Consider the following 18,318-nt stretch of genomic DNA (forward strand, 5'->3'; position numbering starts at 1 on the left):
AAAAGAAAGAAAGAAAGAAATCCTGTCTGGTGGGACTTACTTATAGGACTAATTGGCACAATTTATTGGCTTAAACCCAAAGATTCAAGGTAGCCAGTTTCCTGGAGAAAATAGGAGTTTGCATCCACTCCTTCCCTCATGAATGCTGCCTAACACCAGAGTCCCAGCCTGTCAAGTTTGAACTTAGGACACAGGGCTCCTGTTTTCCATCTGGGGAGCCCTGGTGTACCTAACAACCCCCCGCCCCAGCTCCTTTCAGGATTTCATTACCAACAGAGCCTACTGGGAGCCTATGCCTCGTGGTACATGGCCCATCAATTAGTTGATTCCTGCTGGGCAGTTTGAAATGAAGACCCTCAAAGTGGGTTAGTCAAGGGTTGGTGGAGCCATAGACATACATCCAACAGTACAGTCACTGCAATGGTAGGCTTTAGTAAGGCAGGACCCCAGACAAGGACCAGCTAGGAAACCATCCTCCCCAAAACTGCTGAAAGTTCCCAGAGCTGTTGACTGACTACCAGAAGCTCAGATGTCGCCTGAACAATGTCCCGTTTCTGCAACAGTGATGTAGCTGCAGGGATAGCTTCCAGTGTCCCTTGCTTCCTTGAAGAGCCTCACAATCAATCCCCACTGACAGAGGTAATCTGGGTACCTCTATCCTCATAACCTGAATAGGCCTAGCATCTATTTTGTTCAGAAATTAGATGAAACTATTGGCTGAAGGAAATTATAACGTATCTAAACTGCTTGGTTTTAAACGGTATGATTTATATAAATTAGACCTGCAGCAATAACTAAGTGTAGGGATCAATAACACTGGTAAATGTTAACCACATTGCCCATAAATACAACCCGAATAAAAGTGTTCATATCGCTGAAGAATGGTTTACAGCTACCAACCAAAAAATCATTTCTATTCAATTAAGTGTGTTTGTTGTTAAAGAGGAACAAGTAAGAAACATAATATGGTGCCCCTGTTCCTTTTCTGGAAAGACTTTGTTTTCACAATTTATTTTTAAAAGTAAAAATAAAGTAGAAAGAATAATAAACATCCCCATATTTCTACTGAGAACTAGCAACCACCAATATTGACATACGTGCTTCTTGTCATTTTTTTAAATAAGCAAAACATTAAAGTTCTTTTAGCCACCAACCTCACACAACTATTTTCTACTGAATTCAGACAGGGTTTTTATTTATTTTTTTATAATTTTTTTATTTTTTTATAAACATATAATGTATTATTAGCCCCAGGGGTACAGGTCGGTGAATCGCCAGGTTTACACACTTCACAGCACTCACCATAGCACATACCCTCCCCAATGTCTATAATCCCACCAACCCTCTCCCTACCCGCTCTCGCCCCAGCAACCCTCAGTTTGTTTTGTGAGATTAAGAGTCTCTTATGGTTTGTCTCCCTCCTGATCCCATCTTGTTTAATTTATTCTTTTCTTATCCCCAAAACCCCCCACGTTGCATCTCCACTTCCTCATATGAGGGAGATCACATGATTTTGCTAAGCATAATACCCTCTAGTTCCATCCACATCATCGCAAATGGCAAGATTTTATTTCTTTTGATGGCTGCATAGTATTCCATTGTATATATATACCACATCTTCTTTATCCATTCATCTTTTGATGGTCATCTAGGTTCTTTCCATAGTTTGGCTATTGTGGATATTGCTGCTATAAACATTCAGGTGCACGTGCCCCTCTGCATCACTATGTTTGTATTTTTAGGGTATATTTACCTACCTACCCTACCCAGTAGTGCAATTGCTGGGTCGTAGGGTAGCTCTATTTTCAACTTTTTGAGAAACCTCCATGCTGTTTTCCAGAGTGGTTGCACCAGCTTGCATTCCCACCAACAGTGTAGGAGGGTTCACCTTTCTCCACATCCTCGCCAGCATCTGTCATTTCCTGACTTGTTAATTTTAGCCATTCTAACTGGTGTGAGATGGTATCTCATTGTGGTTTTGATTTGTATTTCCCTGATGCCGAGTGAGGTGGAGCACTTTTTCATGCAGACAGGATTTTTTAATGCCATAGCCTAAAAACACAATGATAACATATTTCCCCCTTGGGAGAATTATGTTTGAGTAGCTAATGGGCTCAAAAACACCTGCTTTAAACTTTAGTAAGCCAAAGCAAATTTTAGCCTTTCCTCCCAATGTGGGGAATGAGATTAGGTTAGATAGATGGGACCACAAAAGCGGCTGTTTCTTTGATTAGATGGTGTTCTACAGACTTCCCGGGATTGTCCCTATGGCGAAAGAAAGGAAAAAGAGACAGAGGGTAGTAGCCAGAATAACCACACCAATGGCCTCATGCAGATTAGACTCTAGGCAAAGAATCTGTATAAGCAGTTTGGCCTCAAGGCCCTCTCTGCCCCTGGAAAAGACATGGTCATGAGGGGAGAGACCTGATCACACATTTACCAACTGGAATGCTGCATGGCTGAATGTCTAGAACCCTACTGTGCAGGGATCCTAAGAGAAAACCAGATGAAACGTTTGGAGGAGCTTTCAGATATACTCAGACAATCCCTCAAGTTCAGTTAACTATGCCCATAAATCAAAACCAGCCATTTGGCCATGTTTTATCCCAGTTAGACCAGTTCCAATATTTTTCATTGGTATTTTTCAAGAACTTAACACATAAACACCTGGAAAAGAAAGGGGTCTTAGTGGGGTTTTCAGCAGGCTCAGACATTCCAGAACGTTGCAGTCTACACCATTTAAGAACTAAGAATGTACTCATTCAAGACACAGGAGTACGTGGCTGCAGCCTACCATTTCTACCTCTAGAGGTCAGCCTAGCACTAGAAGTCAAAATATTGCCATCGTCTCTTCAATTAATTTATAAATTTTTATTCAAAATTGGAGAAAAGAAAATGTTAAGAATTATCCCTGTAGGGCAAAATATGGGTGGTTTAATTTTTTCATATTTCTATTTTTGAAGTTTTATTCAAAAGGAGCATTTATTACTTTGAAAAGATAAAGACAACGGAGAAATTGGAATCCTTGTCTACTACCACTGGGACTGTAACACATGCAGCTGCTATGGAAAATAGTATGGTGGTTCCTCAAAAAATTTTAAAAATGGACTTACCACAAGACCCAGCAATCCACTTCTAGATATATATTCAGAAGAAATGAAAGCATGAAATGCTTTCATTGGAAAGTATAAAGAGATCTTTATACATCCATGTTCATAGCAGCATTATTCACAATAGCCAGAAGGTAGAAGCAACTCAAATGTCCATCAGTGGATGAAGGGATAAACAAAATGTGGTCTATACACAAGAAGGAATATTATTCAGCCTTTAAAAAGAAGGAAATCCTGTGGCATCTGGGTGGCTCAATCAGTTAAGCATCTGCCTTTGGTTCGGGTCATGATCTCAGGGTCTTGGGATCGAGCACCACATCAGGTTTCTTGCTCAAGGGGAGTCTGTTTCTCCCTCTGCCTCTGCCCCTACCCACGGTTTGTGTGCTCTCTCTCTCAAATAAATAAAATCTAAAAAAAGAACCATGCCCCCCCCCCACATCCGTCCAGACACTGTCCTTTGATCAGCAACAACAATGCTAAATGGAGACTGGCAGATTCTTTTCTGGACAAACTGAAGAGTCAAAGAAAAGAGATAGGCAGACACAGATACTTAGAGATAGCACTGATGTCTCCAGGCCCTTACCTTAGCTCCGTTGCTATGGTATCCCCATCCTGGACTTTCTGAGTACCCCCAGCCACCACTCTAACTGCATACAAGCAGATTAACTTGAAGTGCCACAAAAATCCTGAATTCCGTTACCGCAACGTGAAACTGGACAACAGATGTGCAACAGTGCAGCCCATCTCCCACAGTGGGAGAGTAGATAGACCCTCAAAATCGTTCCTGATGTTTTTGAAGTGGGGATAAAAGGATAGAATACAAAAGTTTTTATTAAAGCGTGGCCCCAGACTTCTTTTGCTTGACAGCACAGTGTTTTTAAAGTCTCAAATGCCTTCCACCAAAGGCTAGGTCCAATTTGCCAAGGGCTACACCTCTTCCTACTTCATTGTCTCCTCCACTGGTTACCAGACCAGCATCCTTACTCACCTGAATTTGAAACCCTCTCGGTGAAGTATATAAATTTAAATGTACTGTAACTCTCTCCATTTGCCCCACAGAATTACTAGGGATCTGATTGCCCCCACTGGTCCTGCCATCACTGCCCCTGCTTCTCCCCTCCTCACCTGGGCACTCTGAAATTCTCTTCCCTCAGGCTGGTGGTGACACTGGGACTTGGGAGGTGGGGAGATATTCAGGGGAGCAGAGCGCTTGCATAAGCCTCAAGTCTGTCAATTTCACTAACATTTACAGGTATCAAGCCTTGGCCCAGTTAATACATGTACTTTCATTTGTTTGTCATTGTTGGAAATCTCAGAGAGACACAACTAGACAAAGCAGAATTCATAACATTCTTGAGTCCACACCCTATACCACATAAGCCTTCACAACCCTACCTTCACTGTTAATATGTGCATGTCCACATGCACAAAAGCATACTGAATCATGACAGAAGCATGTATCCTCAAAATGCTCAACAACAGTCCCTCTTATTCCCACCATTCAGAGACAGTCAAAGTATTCTGATTTCTCCCAATTTTATGAATGTACAATTAGCAATATAACTTCTACGAATCAGATAAAGCTATACTATTTCTGTTTGGGAAGAAAAATAAATAACTGAAATGAAGCAACCATTTGAACTGCCCTAGTAACAGCCAAGTGAGAGCACAATCTGTGAACACACAGATAAGTCAGGTTGAATGACCCCGCTGAACCCATACACCATCGGTGTGAACTTTTGGTATCAGGATCTCAGATCCCTTCTGAACTTTCCTGTGCAGGTAGGTTTAGTCAACTCGTTTCCTGTACCCCACTTCAGGGGAGTTTAATTAAACTACCAAAGACAGGCTCCTGCTCATGAATAGGGTACATGTCTCTCCATTTACAGAAGTTTTATTTCCTGTCATTCAAAAATTTTTTTAAATTTCTCCATGAGGGGCGCCTGGGTGGCTCAGTGGGTTAAGCCGCTGCCTTCGGCTCAGGTCATGATCTCAGGGTCCTGGGATCGAGTTCCGCATCGGTCTCTCTGCTCAGCGGGGAGCCTGCTTCCCTCTCTCTCTCTCTCTACCTGCCTCTCCATCTACTTGTGATTCCTCTCTGTCAAATAAATAAAACCTTTAAAAAAAAAAATTTCTCCATGAATTTGTTATACATTCTTTTTCTATTTATACCTAGGTTGCTCACATTTTTGGTAACTGTAGCAAAATTTACTGTTTCCTAACCATGTGTTGCCAATGTATAGAAATATAATTGGGGTTTTTTTTCCTACCTGACATACATTTTCCCCAGCCTTGGAGTTTAACCTACACAATCTATGTTCGAATTTCACCTGATAATAAAGCAATTGCTATCAGATTGGCTAGGCCTGCTCAACTTCTCCTGAAATGTCATAACATGTTAATTATTACAAATACACTGCTGATCTATTTCCATGGTTGGGGGTGGGGGAATAGTAAATATTTTAGGCTTTGTGGATCATTTGGTCTCTGTTGCAACTATTACTATAGAGTGAATACAGACATAGGTAATATGTAAACAAATGGGCACCCTATGTCCCTGTAAAAAGTTCATGTAGGTTTGTTCCCTTAAGACAGGGACTGGGACTGATAGTTCTGCATCACTTCCTATAGAAGTGGAATTCCCTAAGTAGAGGACAGCTGTAGAAACACATAACTAGGAACCCTCAGAACCTAGAATCAGTAAAGGATAGCAATCTAACTATAGGAACCTGACCAGGACTTGGTATATTGGTAATCTACCAATCTATTGCCATAATCCTGAGAATTATTAATTTTGGCTGCAACTCAGCTGGGCTCATCATGAGGCCGCAGTCATATGGCACGTTAGCTAGGGATTATTTGTCGAGGATGGCTTCACTCATTTATCTAGCAGCTGGTGCTGGTGTTGGCTAGTGCTGGCTAGTGCAGCTGGGCCACATGTCTCTGCATGGCCAGACTGGACTGACTGACAGGATAAAGGATGGCCGGAAGGGTTCTCAACAGCAAGTGATGGTAAGTTCTCAAAAAACACAGGTGCTTTCCAGGCCTCTGCTTGCATCACATCTGCTATCTGTCCCATTGGCAAGTGCAAGTCTGTGCCCAAGCCCAGAGTCAGGCTTCTCCTAGAAACAAAGCCATGGGCACCTGGGTAGCTCAGTCATTAAGCATCTGCCTTTGGCTCAGGTCATGATCCCAGGGTCCTGGGATCCCTATTCAGGCTCCCTATTCAGCGGAAAGTCTGCTTCTCCCTTCCCCTCTGCCCCTCCCTCTGCTTGTGCTCTCTCTCTCTCTGTGTCAAATAAGTAAACAAAATCTTAAAAAAAAAATTCATACTGCAAAGAGGTGTGCAGAGAGGAATGGAAGCAATTTGTGGCCATTTTGGGATCTACTACAGTCAGCTATTCTAGCCAAAGATATATAGGAAAACTGATAAATGTCCCTTTCAAACCAGAACAGATCAACCCAAAAGGAATCCAGATCAAAACTGAATTCAAGATATTTAAGCAAGTGCAGAGGTCTGGGTAGCAGGTTAAAAATACCCACCAGAAGCCCAATTACTGGAAATGCCTAAATTCAGGGACAAGGAGTTCAGTCAGTAGGGAGACAGGAGGACAGAACAGCAACTTGGTTTCAGGGATCAGTTCTGGTGGCTTATTCACTTCTAATTTATTTAGAAAGCTGATTTGGTTTAGGGAATTTGCATACCAGAATGGCCATCTACAGGTGGTAAAGAGATGGCCATAGAGAAATTGAGAAGAGTTAAGTTTACCAAAATACAGTGATTTCAGATTGGGACTCATGCAAAACAAGGCAGTTTGCTCCCTGCCTCAGAGTAGAGGCCCGTCACTGAGGTATCAGTATGGTCCATGCCAGATGGCCCTGGACTACTAATGGCTAAGATGGCCCTGTCACTATGTGGAAACGATGCTGGATCCAAATCCTACAAAGTCAGTTCCTGATCTATGAGTCCATATTATACCTTTTACTTGATTCTTGTTTTTCTTCTTAAAATACATTCATATGTGTAAGCCTGATGATTCACAGGCCTGTACCCCTGGGGCAAATAATACATTGTATGTTAGTAAAAATAATTCAAAAAATTTTTAAAAAATTTTTAAAATATTCATAGTCTTAAATTCTTAATTGAAACCTAACATGTGCCCAGCATAAGGCATACAATGGAAAACCAAAACCAAGTAGTAAAGCATCTGCTAATAAGGTTTTCCAAGGTCAAGCTACCCTTCTATTTTGAGATTTAAATATGTTTAGTTTTAAGCTTCTCATTTTACTGCTCCATTAGAAAAAGATTAGTCTTGGGTGATATCTTTTTAATTTTTCTTAATTCCCTGTGATCTCTTGGCATGGTATGAGTTGTGATAATTTCTCTAATCTTCTAATGTTGTAATATTTTTAAAAATCAACTTCACCCAGTTTAAGTTCATTTTTACAATTTCAGAAACAAGATGTACTATATCTACTCATTTAAGATATAGTGTTTGGGGCGCCTGGGTGGCTCAGTGGGTTAAGCCGCTGTCTTTGGCTCAGGTCATGATCTCAGGGTTCTGGGATCGAGTCCCGCATCAGGCTCTCTGTTCAGCAGGGAGCCTGCTTCCCTATCTTTCTCTCTCTCTGGCTGCCTCTCTGTCTACTTGTGATTTCTCTGTCAAATTAATAAATAAAAAAAAAATCTTTAAAAAGAAAAAGATATAGTGTTTAATAGGTCTAATATAAATAGAATTTTCATGCAGAAGTAGTAATATTTCAACCACATATTTTCTACTATAAAATGTTCAGAAGGATCTGAATTTGGGAACTGAGCCAAACTGCCAGGGTGGGACAGATGGCCAGGAAAAAGGCTATGAAAAATATGGCAAGAAGAATTAATCTTTGAGACTCTAGACAAGGTTCCCATGACTCAGTTAAAAGGAATTACTGAGCTAGCATCTATTTCTGGAGACAAGAGATGTGCATGCTACTTCTTTCTCTGGCCATAATGGCTATCACAGAGACCACATAACATTTCAATACTGAGAGGTACTGAGAGTGTAATACACAGTCTCTGTCCTCATAGAGGTCACAACCTAGTGTGATGACTGAAGACCACAAGCCAGTGTCCTAAAATGCTGCCTGTTGGGCACTATTTTGACACAATGAAGAAGTTACACTGTTTATACTTCTTGACAAAAAAGATAAAGTTGATTCTCCTTATACTTTATGCCTAATACATGGTCAAGGACTTTGTAGTCTTGGTTCCTGGACATCTAAGGACTACAACCAATGTTGTTGACTTGAGCTAAAAGTCACTGTTCATCTGCAGCGTGACACAGTTTACCTACTGAAAGAAATAGCAATAATTCTTTCCTGACTGAAAAAATCTGAAACTCAGAATTCTTCTTACTGACAAAGGTATTTACAAAAATGAGGTTTGGGCTCAATCCTCTTCACTTGGTTTCTGTGTACAGGAATGGAACATCTGAAAATCTTGTGATTTAAGAAAGGGAAACAGGTGGTTTTACTTAAGTGACAAGACCAAAAATGTAGTCCTCCCGAGGAGAGCAATATGACACGACTCAGCCTGATTTTCCTGTTGCTATTTGCTAGCAATAATTCGAGAAGAAAGAGGTAGTCAGTCACAAGATACCCTAAGATCTCTACTTCCTGCCAAGGAAGTATAACCAGTTCTGCATATTTAAGTTAACTCAGCATATGTGCAGGTGAATTACAAAAATAAATTTTCTGCTATTGAGAAAAGATCTGAGTGTACTCTTTTTAAAGACTGGATACAAAAGAATTCAATAAATTGCTTTTCTTTAATAAAGCTGCTAATAGCAATAATTTTTTTTTAGTTCAAAACTCTTACAGACTGACGTCTAAAAGTTCAATCTAATTGAGCATGAATTATATGAAGAAATATTAGCTCTAACTTAAGCAAAGCAGTAGGATAATAGGGAAGTATTTTATCTGGCCTTAAAAATAAACAATGAAATATATTTTTAAAGATTTACTTATTTATTTTAGAGAGAGAAGGAGAAGATCAAGCACAAGCAGACAGAGGGGCAGAGGGGGAGAGAATCCCAAGCAGACACACATTGAGCACAGAGCCCAAAGCGGGGCTCAATCTCAAAATCCTGAGATCATGACCTGAGGTGAAACCAAGGGTCGGATACTCAACTGACTCAGCCACCCAGGTGCCCCAATGAAAAAAAATTTTTTTAATTTAATTAAAAAAAATTAAAAACCCTGCTCACAGTTTTCACATATACTCTCTGATGCCTGAAAGGGCTTTAAAAGTGGTACACTAAAATGATACACCTAAAAAATAAGGCCTGAAATACAAAACCCAGAGAAATAGAACAAAGATCTTTTCAGTTAGGAATCTTAGACTTTTCTCTTGGTTCCAACAGAGTAGAATTGACTTGACAAAATAAAAGATGAATGGTAACAGAAGTGGGAATTCTAGAGAGTAGAGGTCAGCAAACTGTAGCCGCTGGTTAAGGCTGCTCCACCACCTGTTTTCATATGGCCTATGAGATGAAATGGCTTTTACATTTTTAAATAGTTGGGGAAAAAAAGAATATTTTGTGACATGTGCAAGTTATATGAAGTCCAAAGTTCGGTGTGAATTCATGAAGTTTCACTGGAACAGAGCTGGGCCCATTTGTTCACATATTATCTGTGGTTGCTTCACTCTACAAGGAGTGGCTGCTATAGAAACCATATGACCTTCAAAGCCTAAAACATTTCCTACTTGGCCCTTACAGAGAGAAGGCCAGCCCCTGGAACACAGGTAGAACTACCTTCATACCTGACTTGGTCAGAGGCTGTGCTCTTCTGCGACACCACAGATACTGTCAATGATGTGGGGACCAAAGGCAGAAGAAAAATTATTCAGTTTCCTTACTATCTACAGACTATTGACAAGCCCTGGAAACAGGCAGAGTGACCTTCCTTTAGGGACTAATTGCCTTGATGTTGATACTTTGCTAATGACAAAAGGCAATCTTAGCCTAACCCCCAGGACCCTGTGAGTCAACAAAAACTCCTTTGGAAACTTCCTTTATCTCTAAACACCCCAAGATACATGTTGGCAATCATGCCCCAAGCATGTGGCCCACCGATTCTTACAAACTACAAGATCCCATATTGGAATAATTTTTATGCATGAGGGAGTCACAGCAAGCAGAGCAAGTCAGGAAAAATTTCAAGGTTCTCTCTTTAACCAAAAGAAGCAAAAACAGAAAAAGAACTCAAAGAAGATACACAAATAGCAAGTAAACATATGAAAAGATGCTCCACAGATTTGTCATCAAGGAAATGCAAAGTAAAACAACAATGAGCTGCCACTACCTACCTGTTAGAATGGCCCAAATCCAGAACACTGACACCACCAAACGCTGCTAGAACTCTGACTTACTGCTGGTGGGAGTACAAAATGGCCCACACATTTGGAAGACAGTTTGGTAGTCTAGCCTTTGGTGCTCCACCCAGTCCTCTTTGAATCCCTCTGACCAGCACTGGGTGCCCATCCTCCAACTTTTGAATCTTTGCTGCTAATGGCTCACCCCTGCCCCCACCCCCAAAGTACTACCCCAGGACCCAGAGCAGAGACACAGAAGCACCTGGGAGTTCACATCCATCCAAGCCCCTAGGAATGCCCCTCAGTCAGTGACTGATGCAGAAATATGGAAACTCAGCTCTTGCCTTAAGCGGTGACATACTTGACACAATATTTTATGCTCCAGGACTCCAGGAATCTTGCTGATCCTGGGACTTCTGAAATTATACCCTTAGTTGGCCTCTTTGTCTTCCTTTTCCTGTCCCTACCAATCAATCCCTCATTGGTTTCTCCTTGTAGCACTTCTTTAATAAATCACTGGCCTGAGAATCCCTATCTCAGGATCTGATTTTGAGGAACCTGAGCTAAGACAACCTCAGGTACTGGAATTATTAGATATATAATATAAAACAATTATGTATTAAGTGCACAAAGATTTAAAAACTGGTAACCACAGGGACACCTGAGTGGCTCAGTCAGTTAAGTGTCTTCCTTTGGCTCAGGTCATGATCCCAGGGTCTTGGGATTGAGTCCCGTATCAGGCTCCTTGCTATGTGCTGAGCCTGCTTCTCCCTCTGCCTGCTACTCTGCCTGCTTGACCTTGCTCTCTCTCTCTCTCTCTCTCTCTCTCTCTGACAAATAAATAAATCTTTAAAATAAAATTAAAAAAAATCTTTAAAAAAAAGTAACCACAGAGAATGAGCAAAACAATGAGAAGCTATTAAAAATGAATGAGTATATTTGGAAAAGAGGCAGATAGATAGAACTATTAAAGTGAAAATTTGATTATTGAAATAAATTCAGTGGATGATTTAACAATAGATAAGACACAGCTAAAACTAGAATTAGTGAACTGGAAGAAAAATCTAAGGAATGTATCCAAAATATATTCCAAGGAGTCAGGGAAACAGAAAATATAAGAGAGGTTAAAAGATGTGAAGGCTAGAATGAATTGGTTCAACAGACATATAATAAGAATCCAAGAAGGAAAAATAAACCCAGCAGTCTCACTCTTAGGTATGTACACTGTAGATATTCTTGTACTTATGCACCAGGAGACATACACAAGGACATAAATGGCAACATTGTTTACAATAGCCCCCAACTGGAAATAGCTTAATGTTCATCAGAAGCATAAAACAGAAGTAAATAATAGCAAAGTCACACACTAGAAAATTATATAGCAATAAACATAGATGTACTACAGCTATAAGCAATAACATGGATGAATCTCAAAAAAATTTCATAAGGCACAAAAATAAGCAGAACAAAACCATACATTATTTAGAGTACATATCAACAGTAAAACTTCTTTAAAGCAAGGTAACAGTATAGTTACTTCTGCTGGGAAGACACGGGATCAGTTTCAAAAGGTATACACAGGGTCTTGACAATACCTAGATCTCAAGATGGACAGTAGTTTCATAAATGCTCCTTTTATTGTATACTTCATAAGCTAACATAAATGACCTATTCCTCTGTGTATTTTAAATATTATATTAAAAGTAATGTTTGCAGGATCTCTATAAAACAAATAGTATAGATAGGTGCTAAAGGCACTCAGACCTACCCTTAATGTGTCAGATGAACCAGAGTTTGAATCTTCTGCCTTACTGTGTCTTTTTGAGCAGGTTATTGACCATTTATAGACCTAAGTTTTCTCCTAAAATAATGGCAATATAATCTGCCTCCTGGGGCTTACTATGAGAATTTATATATAAGATTGCCAGACTAGTAAATTCCATGGTGGATAGAACTGTATCTCTCTTAGTCATCTATACATCCCTAGTGGAGAGCATATACCTGGAACATTGTAGATATTTATTATGCTAATTCCTCTTCCGTCTATAAGAGCACAGAACAAAACGTTAGGAGTATGTGTGTTTAGTTTTAAAGTTGTTCTTTCATTTTTTTTTTTCATTTGGGGTTTGTTTTTATTTTTATTTGTAAAGATTTTATTTTTAAGTAATCCCTACACCCAATGTGGGGCTTGAACTTACAACCCCAATATCAAGAGTCACATGCTCCACCAACTGAGTCAGGCAGGCAGGCACCCCTGTTTGTTCACTTTTCAGATTGACACTTCATCTTGACATTGACTCTATGTTACTACATATAAGAAGTAACTTGACTTCTCCAGGTTTTGGGTTCTTAATCTGTTACACAACAAAACTGAACTAAGGTATATCATTTCTTGGTGTCTATAGCCTGATGTCACACTATATATATTAGTTTTTTCAAAAAGTAACAATAAAGTCAGCATATATTTGTTACACAAAATGTAAATTCAAGTTACACATTCATGGATCTCCCCCAAGGAGAATAACTACCTATACAATACCACATTTGAGATGGTCAAAACTATGTTCAGCGATAGTCCTCTTGGGTGAATGTATCATAAATTAGGGCCCTCTGACCTTCCAGCACATTTTATTAGTTTGGTGCTTCTATCTTTGATCTACCCATACTCAGCCTCTTTCCTATGGTTCCTATTTTCCTTCTTACCCCCTGTGATTATTCCAAAACTTACCCCTCCTCATGCTTAGCACTCAGTACACATAACTTCACCAACTCTGACACCTCTAAGTATTACAGTTATCACAGTTCATTTGAGTCCTGACAACATTAGATCAAATAGGTCAAAACAAACCTCAGGACACCCTCTTCCGAAAATATAATGCCCATGAAGCTCTAAGCTATCACATGCTGAGAGCTGGTCATCCGCCCAGAGGGAACACAGGGAAACGCTGACCTCCAGCCCAGTGTGACACAGGGACAGAAGAAAATTCACTCAGGCTAGAAGCCTAAGACGGATGTTCAGCTCCTCCACTCCCATCACACATTTTTATATCACACAAACAGTCCTCTCACAATCTGAGCCCCTTCTTCAGTCTTAATTTTTTATGATTCACCCACTGTGGGTCTGACCTTTACCAACTCAAAGGCACTGTAACCGCCATCAAATGAAAGAGTAAAATTACAGATAGTTATAGCCTTGAGAGTATGATAAACAAGACCCACTGAGAGCAGCAGAGCCTTTCCAATTCCTCCTGGAGGGTGCCAGCCAACTTACCTGATCTTTTCCAAGGCATTTGTTACCTGCTGTTGCCCAATATCATAGAGTTTCACCTTGAAGCCTCCACTGGCAAACAACATAGCCCAGCTTTGTCCAATGAGTCCACTAAAGGGAAAGAAAATTAAGAAATGTGTCCAGTTAACTTAATGGAACAGTTTTTCATTCCTAACCCAGAATGAAATTTTAAAAATTATATAGCATCCTATTCTAAAACACTTAATATCTTAAAATTATACATTTGTATAGCTGTATTTATTTAAAATATTATCTCTTAATGATAATGATCATATAATCTCTCTGATATGAGGAATTTGAGAGGCTGGGTGGAGGGTGGTGGCGGTAGGGAGGGAAAAAATGAAACAAGATGGAACCAGGGAGGGAGACAAACCGTAAGAGACTCTTAATCTCAGGAAACAAACTGAGGGCTGCTGGGGGTCGGGAGGGAGGGACAGGGTGGCTGGGTGGTGGACACTGGGAGGGTTATGTGCTATTGAGTAAGACTGATGATTCACAGACCTGTCCCCGAAGAAAATAATACATTATATGTTCATTTAAAAAATGTTATCTCTTTCCATACAGGGGCCCCTGAATCCTCAACTCAATCCTCAACAATATTACTGCTGACCAGAGTCAGCAGTAATATTCTGCCTGACACACTACCGGATGTCAGGTAGTTAACATTAGTTCACACACCGAAACAAAAACTCCACAGTCTGGAGCCAGTAGGGTGTGGTAGAAGTGAAAGACTCCTCTGTGAATCCCCATTTGACCACTGTGTCGGGCAAGTCGGGCAAGTCACTTAAGGTGAAGAACAGAGATAGTATTTTCCCCACCCTCTTCAATTAAACAATTGCTGCTACCACCACCAGCTTTTGAACACATCTTGGGTGCCATGAAATATTCAACATCTTATACATCATTCCTCTGTCAATCTTTACAACAACCCCACAAGGCAGGTGGTATTATTATTTCCCATTTTATATATGGGCAAACTGAGGCATAGAGGGGTTAAGAATATGCAAGCTAAATGTGCTGGAGCTATGAGATAAACCCAAAGAGCCAAACCCTGGGATCCTAACTAGTGGTACCTCTCCCATCCTATTTCAGTGTGCTACCAGAAAAGGAAAAGATAAAAAAGACATTAAAAACTCACACGAAGTTGTTCAAAAGGTTAAAAATGAATGTTAAGGAGCACATCTAGAGCCCAAATATTGGGTTTCTAATATCATTCTCTAATAAAGGGAACCAGAGGTTCTTGGAGAAATGGCTGATTCTAGGACTGAGCCAGGAAATACACAACATGAGCCCAGAGTAATTGGGAGTGCCAGAAAGTACATAGTGCTAATAAAAAATTAAAATTTAAAAATTTGTAAAGGCCTATCCTGACAGAACATATCAAAGGATTGCAGGAGCCAAATGAAAGAGTTCTAGGGCCCAAAATCGGAAGAAGTTGAACAAAAAAGTAAAGTAACACTGGATTATAATCCAAAGTATAAACTAAGTATCCATGAGTCCACACTGACGTCAATAAATGTTTGAATAAACAAATAAATGCGAAAGAAGCCAAATCTTCCTTGCAGAAGAATTGCCCAATAATTTATGCAGACACTCTGCCCTCAGAGAATTGTAACCTAACTCCCCACTCCTGAAGCAGGGGCTGTATGGAAGACTTCCTTCCAAAGAGTACAGCAATGAAAAGAAAAAATTTAGAATGACTTTACAGTGCTTAAAACTGGCAAAATGAAAGTTTATAAGAGCAATTCCACTCCTCAGTATGTACCCAACAGGAATGAAACATATGTCCCAAGAAAAACTACACTGTACATGTTTCTATGAGGACTACTCACAACAGCTAAATGGAAATGACCCAAAGATTCAATAGCTAGTGAACAGGTAAACAAAATGTGGTATACCCATAAAAAGTTATTCAGCCATAAAAAAGAATAAAGTATTGATACATGCTCCATGGAACCTTAAAAAAATTCTCAGCAAAAGAAATCAATTAGTAAGGTCTACATATTGCTGGATTCCACTTCTAGCAACTGGCAAATCTACAGAGACAGAAAATGGATTTGTGGTTGCCCCAGGGCTGGAGAGGAAGGAATGGGAGTGACAGCTGAGGGGTGAAGGGTTTCTTTTGGGGATGATGGGAATATTCTAAAATTCACTGTAGTGACAGTTGTACAACCCTGTGAATGTGCTAAAAGGGTGAACTGTGTGCTAGATGGATCTCAACAAATCCATTATTTAAAAAATGAATGTATGTGAAAATGCTTTGAAAACCAACTCCTGACGCACAAATGGAGAGCAATAATACTTGGTAAACTCTTAAATTTGGTTGCGTGAAAGGGCAAAGAGGAAATGAATTGCACATTTGGTAGAAGGTAGGTGGTTACCTTGAGGCAGGATTAGAATTTTAAAAATCTTTCCCCAAAGGTGCTTGCCTGCTACATAAGTGGTCAGCTAGAGGTGAGAGGGAAACGTCTTCTCACAACACAACTAAGGCTCAGATATTCAAGGGATTTCTCCAGTGGAGGTGACGTACAAGAAGGCAGTTTATAGAGCTAATAGGCAACAAAATCCACTTAAACTTGTCTATAATTCCAAACTCCGGAGCTGTTTCATTTCGTTCCAAGCTGACCAATTCAAAAGGGTACACTACAGTTTCCCCTTAGGGGACCTATAGGCTAACAGATACATTTGATAACCCTCCACAAGGGCAGAACTAGTGGTGGGGCCATTGAGAATTTACCCAGCCTGCTGAGTAATCCAACTCTGGGTGCAAAGATCAGCTGTGTTCAGCATCTTGTGTTTTTTTAAATGACCACTAATTACACACTCATCAAAAAAAATGAAATCTTGCCATTTGCAACTGCGTGGATAGAACTTGAGGGTATTATTCTAAGTGAAGTGAGGCAATCAGAGAAAGACAATTATCATATGATCTCACTGATATGTGGAATTAAAGAAACAAAACAGAGGATCGTGGGGAAGAGAGGAAAAAATAAAACAAGACAAAACCAGAGATGGAGACAAACCATAAGAGACCCTTAACCACAGGAAACAAACTGAGGGTTGCTGGAGGTCAGGGGGTTGGAGGGATGGGGTAACTGGGTGATGGGCTTTAAGGAGGGCATGTGATATAATGAGCACAGGATGTTATATAAGACTGATGAATCATAGGCCTATACCTCTGAACCAATAATATACTGTATGTTAATTAATTGAGTTTAAATTTAAAAATGTTTTAAAAAGTACAATAAAATAAAAATGGCCACTAAATTATACAGACTTAAAAGGAAGGAAATTCTGGACACATGCCCAACATGGATCAACACTGAAGACATAATGCAAAATAAAATTAACTCAGTCACCAAAAGACAAATACTGCATGATTCCACTTGTATGAGGTACTCAGAGTAGTCAAAATCATAGAGACAGAGAATAGAATGTTGGTCACCAGGGACTTGGCGGGGAAGGGAGGCTTGGAGATTATTTAATGGGGACAGAGTTGCAGTTTTGCAAGAGAAAAAAATTCTGGAGATTGGTTGCACAATGTAAATACACTGAACACTACTAAACCACACACTTGAAAATGTTTAAGATGGCAAATGCTATGTGCATCTCACCACAATTTTTTTAACTGTTTAAATAAACTTATTCTGCAAAAGGTAAATTCTTGGTTTGGGCAAAACTTCCTTACCGTACCAGAGGATAACTAGCACTTTCTCCCTGGCTTAGAGGAGCATGTATTAATAACATTCAGATCTCAACTCCCATGGTCTTTCTCCAAGTATTACTGTCTGTCCCTTTGTTCTTCTGGGGACTGTACCTCAAAAGGTAATCTTGGCCCACCCAAGGTCTATCTTCTTAAGATAGTCTTTCCTCTGGGACCAACCCTAGAAAAATTCTACCCCTGCCACCCATTTTGTATGCAGATGCCTGCATTGGTGTGGATAAATCTGGAGAGGAAGCAAATGACAAATGCTTCTACCTTTATTTCTAGGTCTGGAAAGGTTACACACATCTGTTGTTTTTTGTTAGTCATGAATATCTAAGTATGTTAATAAAAAACATGGTGAATTTTACACAGTGATGTTAAAAGAAAGTAGTATGAATTTATCAGCAATATGAATTTATTTTTGTTTGCTTGTTCAACAGGCTAAGTTCTATGCACCAGGAACCATGTTGCTCACCTTTGTGTTTCTAGAACACTACAGAGGCTTGATAAATGTTAGCTATTGGCAAAAAACAAACAAAACAAAAGAGACAAAGAAAAGAAAAAAACAAAACAAAGAAACAAAGAAAAGAAACCACAACAACAACAAAAAAAACCCACCTGATTATCTAGTGATAAATACTATATAACAGTCAACAGCCTCTTCCTATGAGGTTAATATGAAGGCTACAGTTGTTCACTAAAGAAATATTTAGAGGACCTATGGGTGTTTGGCACAATTCCAGGCACTGGGGATGCAGCAGTGACAAAACAAAAATTCTTGCCTCATGGAGCTTACAGTGGGCAGGCAGAAAAAAAACTAAGCAGGTAAGTAAGATATCATAGTAAAGTAACAAGT

The 18,318-nt window shown here is 39.8% G+C and overlaps 1 protein-coding gene across 1 annotated transcript in view; it reads right to left on the bottom strand.

The window, feature by feature from the left end:
- Window positions 1–18,318, bottom strand: part of CRYL1 (crystallin lambda 1) — a 147,409-nt gene that overhangs the window by 103,394 nt on the left and 25,697 nt on the right. The window contains exon 2 of the mRNA XM_059377505.1: window positions 13,739–13,846. Coding sequence (XP_059233488.1) covers window positions 13,739–13,846 — 108 coding nt within the window. The remainder of the gene's footprint in view (window positions 1–13,738; window positions 13,847–18,318) is intronic.

The sequence above is a fragment of the Mustela nigripes genome, chromosome 15, assembly GCF_022355385.1.
Source record: "Mustela nigripes isolate SB6536 chromosome 15, MUSNIG.SB6536, whole genome shotgun sequence".
NCBI lineage: Eukaryota > Metazoa > Chordata > Mammalia > Carnivora > Mustelidae > Mustela > Mustela nigripes.